We start from the raw sequence: 13,405 nt of genomic DNA, 5'->3' as shown, positions 1-13,405 counted from the left end.
TTACTCTGCTGTTACCTTCACATGGCAATTTTTTTTCACAGTGTAGCACCTAATGACTGCCCCATTAAGGCCTCAGACTAACATATATCAGACACAGGCTAAAGCCGGGAAGGTCTGCAGGGATGGGTGAGTTAGTGGTGACTAAAAGTCAAAGTGGGGACCAAAGTTAAATGGCATCAAGTCATTGCCAACCACAGAATTGATAGTGTAATAATAAACACTGTTGCTGACTTGGATGTGCCCCAAATGCAGCCATTTTTGAGCTAAAAACGGTTCTTCTGTCCACCACTTATAGGTAATCTGTGTTTGTATAAAGTCTGGTCTAAACAGCCTGTTCTTTTATTGAACTTGTCTACATTTTTATCCACTTAATTTTGTTAATTTTTCCAATTAATTTCTTTTCTATTTGGTGGCACAAGTTGTCTCTTACATGCTCTTATTTTTCTAATCTCGTCTTTTTTTAAAACTAGTCGGGTGTGATTATTCTATAAATCTGTGTGCAGTTCATTTAACTTGTCCATACTGTTTTTAATGAATTAAATAAAATAATTTCTTTGTATTTTTATCTTTTTTAAAATTTGCCTGTAAAGCACTTTGAATAACATCTGCGTATGATAAGATGCTATATAAAAAAGACTTGCTTGCAGTCCAATCATGGTTTTCTTATGAGAGTGTGACAAGGTCCACATGCCAAATATCAACTCTGCACATGAAAATTAACATAATCTATTCCATGTCAACTGAATGGCTCAGACATCTCTGTGAGTGTCCTCTAAAGTGTATAGACAGATGATGACAGATATGATAAATATGATAAACTGAAGGATTACGATGCTAAATGGCCATAAATGACTCTCTATGCCAAAAGAGTACAAAAGGAAAACAGAAAGGTGACAAAAAGAAATTGTGGGACTGTAGAAGTACACGGTACACGGTATGATCAACAGTTTGGCGTACAGGTGCAGCAGTTAAACACAAAACCTCACTCACGTCACTTTTGCCAATAAAACTGAACGCAACAACATTCATCCCTTAAAGGAGAGACTGTCCAAAAGCATACTTTCTTATCTCTGTCTCTTTACTGACAGGTTTTTCGCTTTGCTTTTGAGTGTGGCCATTCAAAACGGATTTTCTTTTACACTTTGCCAAACCACACTTTGCCCAAACTCACTTGTTTCGTGTATATCCTGTCCAACAAATGCAAGATAGCCTCTTTTTTGTTTCCTCTGTCCCACCTCTCTCTCTTGTCTCTGGATCTGTTTTCCCCATCACTCCCTGTCCTGCAGGAATCTGACGAGGATATTATTAATGCGATAAAGACTTTTTGCTTCCTCCTCCTCTGGCCTGTAATAAAAAACTCTTTGTAAACACAGCAGAGTGGTCCAGATCAGACACTGCACAGATCCCTGTCTTGTTCCCTGATTAACATCTCTGGCTCATACTGTGTGGTGGAAACCTAAAGCCCAGCAGTGTTTGCTAAGAAACACATGGATGAATGATTAGCTCAAAGGTTCTTTGGAGTGGATTTCTGAAAAATACAGGTCTGCAGCTGTGCACAGACACACACAAGAACACACACACCTATGTATGATTGCCAGATACATAAAAATAAAAGACTTAGTCACCTTCTACGGGTCTGAGGACCATATGTGACACCAGCAGTGGTCTTCTGTGTATAAACTAGACATGAGAGCAGTCTGATGCAATTCCAGTTAGACATACCTTCACAGTCTGGATCAAAGACTGTCTATTTACCCCGCTGGGTTACAGAAAGTCAACAGACCTGATAATAATGTTTAAAATGATTGTGGTTTATTTTCCCATTTTTCTCTTCACTATTCACTGTTTTGGCAGGATTTTCTTCCTGCACCTGGCAAAATTATGTCCTCAGAGCTCGGTTCTAAAAGATGTGACTGGTGATATTGTGGATGATTTAGGAACGGGATCAGTGTGTGTGTGTGTACAGTAGAAGCACTTTGCTATGAAGAACCGACATTCCTAAGTGACACAGTTCCCACAACTTCGCCTAAAGAACCAAGTGTCACATCCTTTCTGCCCTTCTAAGGACAACTCCTCGCTCACTGGTGAACTGCTGCAGACGTGTAAAAGTAGAACTTAGAACAATAAAGACAAACTTTCTGGAACAAAGAAATCTTTGAGGCGACAGAAGTTTGTTCTTTCTTCTTGAAATTTAGAGAAGGAAATGTTTGGGTCATGTCAAGGTCTAAAGGTTTGGATTTTTTTTCAACTTAATGATTCTTCACACAAAGAGCACCTGATAATGAGAATAATCATAAGTCAAGAAGAGAGAATGGCCTGTTTTATTAAAATCTCTAAATCATGAGTATAAAAATGTAAAGAAATTCAACTGATACTTAAATTCCACTTGAAATCTATATTTTTGCTATCAAATGTAGATTTAGGAGGCTACAAGTGATCAACAAAATTGCCACAAAATACAAGAAAATTTAGACATTTTCTAGCAGTAGCTGCTATATACAGTAGAGAAAGTCACATATAATACATGAGGTCAGAGTTTTCTTAGGAAAACATGGTGGATTAATGTGTTTCTTTTTTATGTTATTGCTGAGAACTGACATTCTTTTATTTACAGACATTAGTATATCTGCAAATAAGCTTCAATCCACATCACAGAAATAAAACAGGTGAATTAAAATACAGTTAGAATAGAACAGTAAAAAGTAATGCTGGTAATTAAACTGAGGTGATAAGTAACATGGAGAATATGCAGAAACATGAAGAAATATTTTTGTTTTTTTTTATTTTTTAGGGATTTTTGGGGGGGTGTTGAGGTGAGGTAGAGAGAAGATGGGATGAGGTTGAAGAGGTGAGGAAGGTGTTTTTTGGATGATGGAAGGAGGATGAAGAGGTGACGATGAGATGGAGGCAGGAAGGATGAGAGTTGAAGGAGGGAGAAAAAGGGGGAGTGGAGGGTGAGGAAGGGGTGAGTCAGAGGAAGCTCATGAGCCTCGTCCACCTCAGGACTTCCTGAACAGCCAGCTCCAGCAGCCCACCTTCTTCCTCTTCTTCGTTTGTTCATTTTCTTGCTGCTTCACTGCCAGGTCTTGAATTTCTTCCTGTGGGTTCATCTTGTCTTCTTGCAGCTCTTTATTTCTGTCTTCTGTTTCTGTTTTCTGCTGCTTCAGTTCTTGGTTCTCGCTCTGCAGATTCTCATACTTCACCTCCATTTCTGTCTTTTCTTGCTTCAATTCTTTTTTGTTGTCCTGGAGTCTTTTATTCTCTTCTTCTAGTTTTTTCTTTTCTTTCTCCAGTTCGTCAATCTTTCCCTGGATTTCTATATTTTTTCGCTCCAGGATCTCGCTCTTGTCCTCCATCTCTAGTTTTGTCTTCATGTCTTTACTTGCTTTTTTCTTCTCCTCTTTCATCTTCAGATAAGCCTCCTTCATTTTCTCTTTCACCTCGTCCAGTTCTTTCTGTTTCTCGTCCAGAATCTTCCTCTGTTGCTCCACTTCTGACTTCTCCTTGTTGACTTCAACATTCTGAGCTTCTAGAACTTTCCGAATCTCTTCAAGTTCTTTCTTCTCAGCTTGAAGCTCTTTTTTCATCTCCTCTGATGCATTATTTTCATTCTGCAGCTGTTTTCTGTCCTGCTCGAGCTCCTCCTCGTCGTCTTGCAGCTCGTAGGTCTTCTGCTCGAGCTGTTCCATCTTTCTCTTCACTTTTTTTTTCAGCTCGAGAAGTGAGTTCTTCTCCTTTTGCAGATCTTTACTCTGCTGCGCGAGTTCTCTCTTATTTGTCTGGACTTCTTTTTTCTGCTTGTCCAGACACATCTTTCCTTCTTGAAACCCTTTGTCCTTCTGCTCAACTATTATCCGGTTTATCAGGACTTCTTTTTTCTGTTTTTCAAGTAAGAGCTTTTCGTCGTGCAGATCTTTGCTTTTCTGCTCAAGCTCTTTCTGGTTTGTCTGGAGTTCTTTCTGGTGTTTCTCCAGAAAGATCTTTTCCTCATGCAGTTCTTTTGTCTTCTGCTCGAGCTCTTTCTTGGCTTTCTGAACTGCTTTTCTTTCCTCATCAAGTGCCTTTTTCTGGTCTTGCAGCTCTTTGTTGTCCTCCAGAGATTTGTCTCCATCTCTCTGCAGGTTCTTGGCAGTTTTGAGAGCAGCAGAGAGACTCTGGTTCTCCTTTTTAAGATTCAATATCTCTCTGTCTTTAAGTTCCAGCTGCTCTTGCATTTCATCGACATCGTCCATGTAGTCTCCCCAATTCATGGACGATGTTTTCATGTTCTCGATGGAGACCTCAAAGTCCTGTTGTTCTTTGGACTCGATGGTGTTCTCAGCCAGTTCTTCGGCCTCCTTGCGCTCTTTTAGCTGCATTTCCAGGACTGAGATTCTCTCCTCATTCTGCTGGCGTTCGTCCTGTAGCTCCTTCTCTTTCTCCTGCAGAATCTCCTGCAGGTGCTCGATCCTGGCCTTAGAGCTCAGCATCTTGCAGGAGTACTGCTGGTTCTCAGCGATGAGCTCCTTGATTCGAAGGCTCATGTTGTGGTTGTGCTCTCTCATGTAGTCGGCTTCTTCCTGAGAGGCACCACGAGAGCTTTGGGGCCTGGCGGGGTTGTCATGTTGATGGTTCGGCCCACGGTAAGTAGTGCCTCCTCTGCGCTTGGGATTGTACCTGTTGGCCATGGTACCAGAAAAGTTCAACAGTGGTGTTGAAGAGAAAGAAAATGTGACAACTGCAGTAGTTGTAGGTGGTTGCAGAAGTTGTGGCTTCTTCAAGAACACTGAAGTTCTGGAAGACGGTCGAATGTTTTGCTAGTTTGGTGAGTTTGGTTAATTCCTCGCTCTGGTTTCTTCGCTGGTTTGCTCGCTGTCGTTGACTCTAGACGGAACTGAGTGGTTCTAACAATTCACTGTTCGATCCTATATTTCTAAACCCAGCTGATGTCACACATAATGTCACACATGATGTCACAGTGGGACATTACAAAGCAGAGAGTTCTAGAATCCTCCATTGCGGAACCCGGAAACAAAATATGTAAAAAAATACACCTACAGATCAGCTAGTAAGGTGAAAACCGTTATGCATTGAGGTACAGTATCAAAATAAAAGTTCTAGAATGTTACAAGGGACTCTGAAATATGCTGGCTTTTCAAAATAAAAACACTACCTCATGACTTCCCCCTGTGCTAAACTGTCAAAACAAAATCTCCCTGATGTTCAAAGGAGCTTACAGAACAGAACTTCTGCCTCTTTTTCACACACATAATGGACAAATCTGTATTATTGGGTTCACTTTCAAAATAAGAGCTCATACCCACTAACAGAGGTTAGCGAGCGGCTCTATTGTTATCTAAATTTAACTTTTTTTTTAAAAGTCTCAGTTTCAAAGCTAAGGAAAAAAACACTGATTCTGTGAAGTATACCACACTTTCAAAGTAAAGTCTCAGAGACATTAAAAGAAACTGATCAAGGGTTTGTGAAATTTGATGGCTTTTCAAAATAAAATGTATTTCTTTAAATTCATACATGGTGTGTAATTTAAGCAAGACATATCAGCTGGCAGAAGTGGCATAGGCACATTCAACATTTTACAGTTTTATGATTTAAAGCCAAAACATAATTTTCGAAAGTTGTTTCTTATATCTTATAAGATTAGATAAAACTTTATTAATACCAAAGGAAATTCTTGTGTTGCAGTCTGTATTTCTTGTACTGCATGTCTCTGGCTAGATATCAATAAAGTTATCAAAAAAGTTATCTATCTATTGGTATTCATATTATGTGCAATAATCATGCGTAGAACAGGTCTCTAACCACAAAACTTCTGGTCCATATTTGCTCTTTTGTATATTTCAGCTGCAAATGTATTTTTTAGTTTGTGTTTAATATTGCCTTATATAGTTTATTTTTTAATGCTGTTAATATGGAGAATGTTAAACTGATTTTCAGTGTTTTTGTAACAGTGACAATAAAGACCTATCTTATCTTATCTGTTAAGATCTGTTTGCATCTTTAGTGTTTACAGCCGTATGTCTACACTGGAGATAAAAAGAAATTCAAGGTCCTTTTCCCACCATTCAATTAAATGGATGGTTCTAAAATCCAATCCTGCACTCCGTCTAAAGATACATTTATTGGTGCAATGTTTTGGTGCTAAATCTTCATCAGGCAAGAAATAAAATCTAATATGCAGATTTAAATAAACTTTACAAGTTGCAAACACTATTTGAAAAGCTGGGCTGGCATAATAAGGTTGCATTAATTTAATATTGTGTCTAAGTTAAACTAAAATTTCTGCATTGAGTTTGATTTTAAAATGAAATTCAAGTTAAAGTAACTTTAATCATCCAAGAGGGAACACTAATTGTCAGGAAGTCACAAGGCCCTTTTCTGTCCAGTCCTTTACCAAATAAGTCCAGCCCACCCACTTACGGAGCTTTATAACCAAGGCAGTTCATTCATTCTGCTTGATCCACGATCAACACATCATTGCTGTCACCAGCCTCTAAATATCTGCTCTTCGGAGATTCCTCATGCAGGTTATACAACTCATTGTTTGGAGATTTGCTCTTACCTGTTGACTGTGATCTTGTCCGGTGGTCTAAAACTGGAGCGTCAATCCCTTTCATCCTCCTCAGGCAATTTTAAAATCCAGTAAGAGCTTTTATCAGTCAAATCCAACCTCCGAGTAGCGTAAATCCTCAAGAACTTTTGATTCGTTTCAGCTACTTCAGTTCATAACTTGTAATCCACATCAGTAAACTACCGGTGTCCCAGCTCCGCCCATCCCGTCGGTCCACCGGCACCAGCTCCTCTGGGAATCAGTAGTCATTTACTGGATGTAACCGCCTTAATCCAACTCGAGAAGTCCTGGCACCCAACTTCCTCTCGTCGTGTCTCATCCGTCTGTGGTTTCATCCTGGTGTCCATCAGTCCCTCCTCTAAACACCATGAACTTCAGTTAAAACCCCGAAATCCAAGTTTCCTCAGCAACTGTTACCTGCCGTACAGCTTCCGGGTTCACGTCCGCAGTCTCCGCCCACTATAGTGACGTCATTGCAGAACCACCGTGATTCCTGCAGCGCCCCCTGCGGGTGTGGCCGCTTTTTGTCCATCTGCAGCTTTTTCGCCACCGTAGCCACATACTGGCAGGTAATGATATCAATCTTGACCAAATTCTGTTTTGTTCTTGTGAATGAGGCTGGGGAGGAAAGTCTTGATGGGTGTGTTGAAATATCAGTTATTCTCAAGATCGTGATTCAAGGCTGTCATAAGATATTACAGTGGCTGTGTTTAAGCTAGCTTTAGAAGCTTATAGATGAAATTCGTATTAGTGTGGCACAGTAAAGTCGGAGCTTATCAGCTCCTCATGACCAAGAGGCTTAATGCACCAACAGTCCCACCTAGGGCAAGTTAAAAATTTCAAGGGGTCGCATTTATGCAAGTAGATCTTATAGCTGTTTTGGTGTTGCTGCTACAGATACGAGGCTACACGACCCCGCTGAGGTGGCTGCTCTTAGACCTCACTCATGGATGACAGCTGGACTTCGGTGTGGCCGGCAAAACGTGACAGTAAGACACTAGTTAGACTGGGTTAGACTACATGGGAATAGAACTGTTCACAATGTATTAAATGCTAATAGTGTCTAAATTCACATAAAGTGTTTGCTTGCGAGACGAGCCACGGTTTCCAGTGAGTCTGGGCCTTGCTAATTTTTACTTGTGTAGCTAGCTAATGTTAGAGAACAGCCACAGAAGGATGGTGGGGGATCGTCTGTGGAAGTTTTTCTTTTTTGTTGATAACTACAACCTGTGGTTCTGACAACAGACTGTAAGTCAAAAGAAATCACACATTCACTGAGACTTTGCATGACATTAAAGTGCAACCAAACCTCCAGTCACACCAGGTTTTCATGCACTGTTTGAAAACTACATCCTGCTTGTTTAATGCTGTTTTTTATAATTTTGGTGTCAAGGTCATAATAACACCAACATTGATGTGTTTCATCATAGTACAGTCATATCATTTAGTTTACAGCTGAAAAAACATTTACATGTTAAGTATCTCTTTAAAGGTTTAAATTGTACACATCAGATTGTATCATAGTTAATAATGAAAATTATCAAAGGAAAAAACATAATTCAGTCTGTGTGATTCTTGTAGGATACAGTAAAGAATGAAGAGGAAGGGAACCACCAGCAGCTTTTCCCAGCCTAAAAGAAGAGAGGAGGAAGAGCATCCCAGAGAGGAGATGGAGGAGGAAGAGTTCAGAGAAAGAAATGAAGGCATGCAGAGCTCAGACAGTGAAAGGTAAATCAGACTATCTCTGGTCCAGCTGGTCCACATGCTATGAATATTGCTTTAGTATAATATATCTGAGTAAGAGGTACACATGTTGCAATAATTACCTTTTTGGACAAATTATTATCTGAGTAGTTAGTTAGTCTTTTAATTTTAAGATGATAAGTAGATCCTTAATTCTTAAGAATATCCAAATATTGGAATTATAGAATTATGATAAGAAATGTCTCAAATAAAGAGCATTAAAACATAAAACCACAAATCTAAGACTATAGAAAAAATTATCTGGACTCTGACTCTGTTCTAGATGAATTAATAATGTAATCATTGTGGCAGGCTGAACATAAGCATAGATCACACAAATGCAGATTTACCAAAACAGTGCATAAGAGAGACATTGTCTAGTCTTAATCTAATTTGTTGCTAAATTTAAGCAACATTTTTAGCATATCTAGCATTTGGTTTCTTCAAAGTGTTTATACACTTTGACTTTATTTCAGTTTAAATCTTTTCCCCTTTCTGCTAGACACATCAGATCACATATTCTGATTGACAGCTAATAAGAACAACTCATGTTTAGGATTGGCTGACAAATAAGAATGATATTTACTTATTTAACATACTTATTTCAGCAGTATTTGCATCAATTTGATAACGCCTGCTGGTTGGTTTCATCCAAATCCGTCATTCCATTTTTGAGTAATGTTGCTAACAGACAGACAGACAAACCAATGCCAATCATCACATGACTTAATTTGCTCTAGATCCGGTGATTCTACCCCTGCTACGGGGGTAGAAACACATGATCTGTTCAACTGAGGATGTAGGCAGCTATAGGCTGCACATTGGAAAGGTGGTTTGCATTGTCGCCTTGCAGCTAGAGGATCCCCGGTTTGCGTCCTGGCCTGAGCCTGGGATCTTTCTGCATATAGTTTGCATGTTCTCCCTGTGCATGTGTGGATTTTCTCCAGGTTCTCCAGCTTCCTCCCACAGTCCAAGAACATGCTGAGGTTAATTGGTGATTCTAAATTATCCGTAGGTGTGAATGTGAGTGTACTTGTTGGTCTCTATATGTAGCCCTGTCATACACTGGTGACCTGTCCAGGGTGTCTCTTGTCTTCACCCTAGGTCATCTGGGGATCAGCTGGGTTAGACTCCAGCTCCCCGTGACCCTAATGAGGATTAAGTGGTGTATAGATGATGGATGGATGTTTTAGCAATAACAATAAACTAGGTGGGATAATGTCCATAATTTATGTCCATAATTAATAATATTATGGGGTCTCAGACTGAACAAGTATTACGGTCAGTAAAGTAGTACTATATATGTTCAAGAGGTTTAAACCATTACTTTTACTCAGGTAAATTCACACCATAACAACTCTATATAGACTCAAACACAATACTTACGCTTGTTAGGTCGTTTGTAGTTCCAATCATAATTCTTTACTGGAGATCACTTTGGCACAATGGCTTCTGTTTTAAACGCATTATCAGCGACTTGACTTCATTCCTAGTTTCCAGCAAATGAGTATCTGTCCCAGGACAAGCTAGGTCTATTTGCAGACGCTATATCATCTCAATCAACAATGAAGCATGGGCATATGATCTTTGCTAGGGAACCTTAACCGTGTGACATTAATAATTTCTCAGGCTGCTTTTTTATGTCCTGAATTCTCAACCTTTCCAAATTGTGAATGAGTTGCTCGTCACCTTCACATGAAGATTCACGAGCAGATTCACAGTGGGTCACCGCTATACAGGCACTGAAACAGCATAACCTTCTTTATAATGACACACTAAAATCATCAGTCACCTCAAGCTTCTTATCTGATGCTGCTGCCTCAGCAGGTTTTGGGGGTCTTTTTTAATAACTAACATTTTGCAGATGTATGGACAAAGAATTTCCGTCTCTGCCCGCTTGCTGTCAGCGTACCACTGTCAGAATCTATTCCCCTTCTTGCAGGAAGACTCAGACTCTTTGTGAGCCATCTTTCCTACCACAATCATCATAGCATTAATGTGATTTTTATTGGCTGCCACCTGCGCTGCTGTTTGTATAGTTGAACTTTTCACAACTTTTCACCTCCGGCAATGCAGACAGGGAAGCAACAGACCTATAAATTAGCTCGGCAACGCATGACATCACCTAATTCAAAGTGAGTCAAGACTACAGAAGTCTGAAACGTGAATTCTGATAGAACCTGTGATGTAGCGGCATCATCTCCTCCTCTTGGTTTTTACTCATTCATTATCTTGTGCTGCACCACTTCCCCCTAACTATACTCTGACCTGGTACAACAGTCATTCCATAGCTATTAATCGTCTTCCTCTTTATCATCATATTTTCTTTGCTTTTGTTTGAAAAGCATCACTGCTTTACAGAGTTGTTTTTTTGCTGCAAAAAGTTGTTTGCTAAATAGTGTTCAGACTTTCTATTATCATCCAGTTATTATAATCCATAATTCAGAGCATTCTGAAGTTGGCCTTTCTATATATAGCTAATTACTGCTTTTGTTTTTCATTCTTAATTAAATTGTGTTGATGAAATGTCTGTGTTTTTACTAAGGTACATAGTAAATGCTTGTTGGCTCACCAAATGCACTCAGAAACCCTTTATGTTTGATGTGTTTTTCACTTAAAGATGTGTGGAGGTCACAAAATAAGATTCTTTCTTGGGCTCTCTTTTGTCACTGTTGACACAATTATTTGTGTCATTTTTACCGTGAAAAATCAAGTGCAACAATCTGACAGTCTTCGTCGTTGTGCTAAGCTAATCTTACCTTTTGCTTGCTGTAATTTCATGTTTAGTGCCCAGTCATAAGATTGAAATTAATCATTTTACCTTTATAAACAACCACTCTGCATTCATCCTGAATTTGCCCAAGTTACATGATACATGATTTTCTATAGCGCTGCTCACACAGTCATCCTTGGCATTTTTTTAGCCACTTTCTGTCATTTTCAACTGGTTTCGACACGCTGCTGTAGATCAGTTTGATTTCTCGTTTTATGTACGACAGCATTAGACGCTAACAAATAAAAAACATAACTACCCAATGCCACAAGAATTCGGCTTTGGAATTTGTGGTCTAGGCAGAAATAAACCCAATGTGTAATTTAAGAAATTTATTCCTATGCAGGAAACAAAGTGAAAACAAACAGTGTCCATGCTGAGAGGCTTTAAAGGCTTTGCCAAGGTTAATTTACAGCGATGATTAAGTTGTTTTCCCCTTAAACTCAGACCATATCACAGTTTGCTGCTTTACCTCCCTGAAAATAATACTTTTCTCAAAATAATTGTTCGTCATTTCTTGACTTTATTGTAAAGGCAGCTGTTCTGGTGTGTGTATGTGTGTGTTACAGGGGTAGCAGATAATGGCTTTTTATAACGATACCCTTGTGTACGATACCACTCTCTCTCACACTCCCATGCATATTTTTTCCACCCAGTGTGAATGTCCAAGTGGTTGAAGGTGCCAATAGCCTTAAAACCACAGGAAAATGGCATTTCAGATTCATAAATTCAATAGTAATATGAATAACAGCCGATTGGAGGAGGGGAACGGGCTGTTGTTCCAACGGTGGCTAAAACTAAACTAAATGTAAAGATAATGACTTCTTTCCACAGTCCAAGTGCATCTCAAATTGCATCTCAACTTACCAGACAAATAGGCAGTTAAAACAGGGTTGCACTTGAACTTTGACGGTCATTTCATTTTTAATGGGTTACTCCCAGGAGTGTCTTCAAATTATTCAGCGGTCAGTAAATGTGAGCAGTGAGGAAATGTACACAGAGCAGGCTGTTTGTGGCCGGCTTATTACTCTCAGTTTTGAGGCTGAGCAGAGACTTTGCATTTTCGGCGTCAGTTCCCTTTGCTTGTTTGAGAAAGTGCGCATGATTGCACTCTCTCTCTCTCTCTCTCTCTCTCTCTCTCTCTCTCTCTCTCTCTCTCTCTCTCTCTCTCTCTCTCTCTCTCTCTCTCTCTCTCTCTCTCTCTCTCTCTCTCTCTCTCTCTCTCTCTCTCTCTCTCTCTCTCTCTCTCTCACACACACACAGACACACAGCGTTCGAGAAGAGCAGTAAGTTACTTGGCGGTGTGGTTGCTCTCATAACATTGTTTCATTGCTGGCATTTTTGTGTGGTTCTAAATCTGGGTCCATGTTTGTTGATGCAAAGGGTGGAATGGAATAGTGTGTGTGTGTGTGTGTGTGTGTGTGTGTGTGTGTGTGTGTGTGTGTGTGTGTGTGTGTGTGTGTGTGTGTGTGTGTGTGTGTGTGTGTGTGTGTGTGTGTGTGTGTGTGTGTGGGTGTGGGTGTGTGATGAATGGGACTCATCATAGGCCACTTCTAGTCATCCCTCGTCATACCGTCTGTATTTATTTAAATGTGCTAATGCTTTGATTTACAGGAGCTTTTATAGACATTTTTCCCGTCATATGCTCGCTGTCTCCTCACATCTCTGTCTCCGTCTCTGTCTTGTCTCTCAGTTCACTGCTTCAGCTATATCTGCGTTTTTGGTCTATCAACAGGGGGAACAGCGTAGGGAGAGTGACAATGAAACTAACACACAGCTCCTTCCACTCATCCGTTCATTTTAGGGTGTTAATTGTAAAATAACAAATAAAATAATAAAAAATTAGCACTTTCCAAAAAATTTGGGATATTTACATTTCCTCTTTCTTGCCAAGAATCAGAAGAGAAGATAACACTGATGTCTCTATGGTATATGTGATATTGGAGGCAATTAGCTTAGTTTTGCATAAAGATTGAAAGTAGAGGTGGAAACGGGTAGCATTGCTCTGTGCAATGCTACCCGTTTAAAAATTACACCTGCATGCAACTCAAAATGAGTGCATGAACCAAAATTTAAGAGCAGTAATTTGTGAAAGTCAGTAAAGACAGTTGGTATTCTCATGTAGCTTCTGTTTTTACTTAAACTCTATGTTCCTCTCATGTTTAGGACTTGTTTTAGTGCTGCATTATTTGTATTCACTTATTTAAAAAAAAAAACCCATCAAGTTCTGTCTGGTAAAAACAAATGATAATGAGCTAAATCTGATCTTAATTGTGGGTTACATACTGATGCTAAAATCACTTTAAATAGTGAAATTCTGG

At 39.5% G+C, this 13,405-nt stretch overlaps 1 protein-coding gene and 2 long non-coding RNA genes across 3 annotated transcripts in view; 1 reads left to right on the top strand and 2 right to left on the bottom strand.

Annotated features, from left to right (window-relative positions):
• Positions 1-7,080, bottom strand: part of LOC129348723 (uncharacterized) — a 64,388-nt gene extending 57,308 nt beyond the window's left edge. The window contains exon 1 of the long non-coding RNA XR_008601382.1: positions 6,560-7,080. This is a non-coding gene — a long non-coding RNA (uncharacterized LOC129348723). The remainder of the gene's footprint in view (positions 1-6,559) is intronic.
• On the bottom strand, positions 2,427-4,801 carry LOC111568164 (calponin homology domain-containing protein DDB_G0272472-like). The gene has a single exon (XM_023269672.3). It carries the CDS (start codon positions 4,665-4,667, stop codon positions 3,000-3,002), a length of 1,668 nt encoding a protein of 555 aa, XP_023125440.2. The 5' UTR covers positions 4,668-4,801; the 3' UTR covers positions 2,427-2,999.
• Positions 7,081-7,462: 382 nt separating the features above from the next.
• Positions 7,463-13,405, top strand: part of LOC129348726 (uncharacterized) — a 31,794-nt gene continuing 25,851 nt past the window's right edge. The window contains exons 1-2 of the long non-coding RNA XR_008601385.1: positions 7,463-7,557; positions 8,150-8,296. This is a non-coding gene — a long non-coding RNA (uncharacterized LOC129348726). The remainder of the gene's footprint in view (positions 7,558-8,149; positions 8,297-13,405) is intronic.

Source organism: Amphiprion ocellaris, chromosome 4 (genome assembly GCF_022539595.1).
Source record: "Amphiprion ocellaris isolate individual 3 ecotype Okinawa chromosome 4, ASM2253959v1, whole genome shotgun sequence".
Taxonomy (NCBI): domain Eukaryota; kingdom Metazoa; phylum Chordata; class Actinopteri; family Pomacentridae; genus Amphiprion; species Amphiprion ocellaris.
The sequence above is the reverse complement of the archived record's forward strand: the minus strand, read 5'-3'. Positions and strand labels throughout refer to the sequence as shown.

Excerpts from the sequence above, each read along its gene's own strand:
- LOC111568164 (XM_023269672.3), bottom strand. The coding sequence starts at position 4,667 with ATGGCCAACAGGTACAATCCCAAGCGCAGAGGAGGCACTACTTACCGT.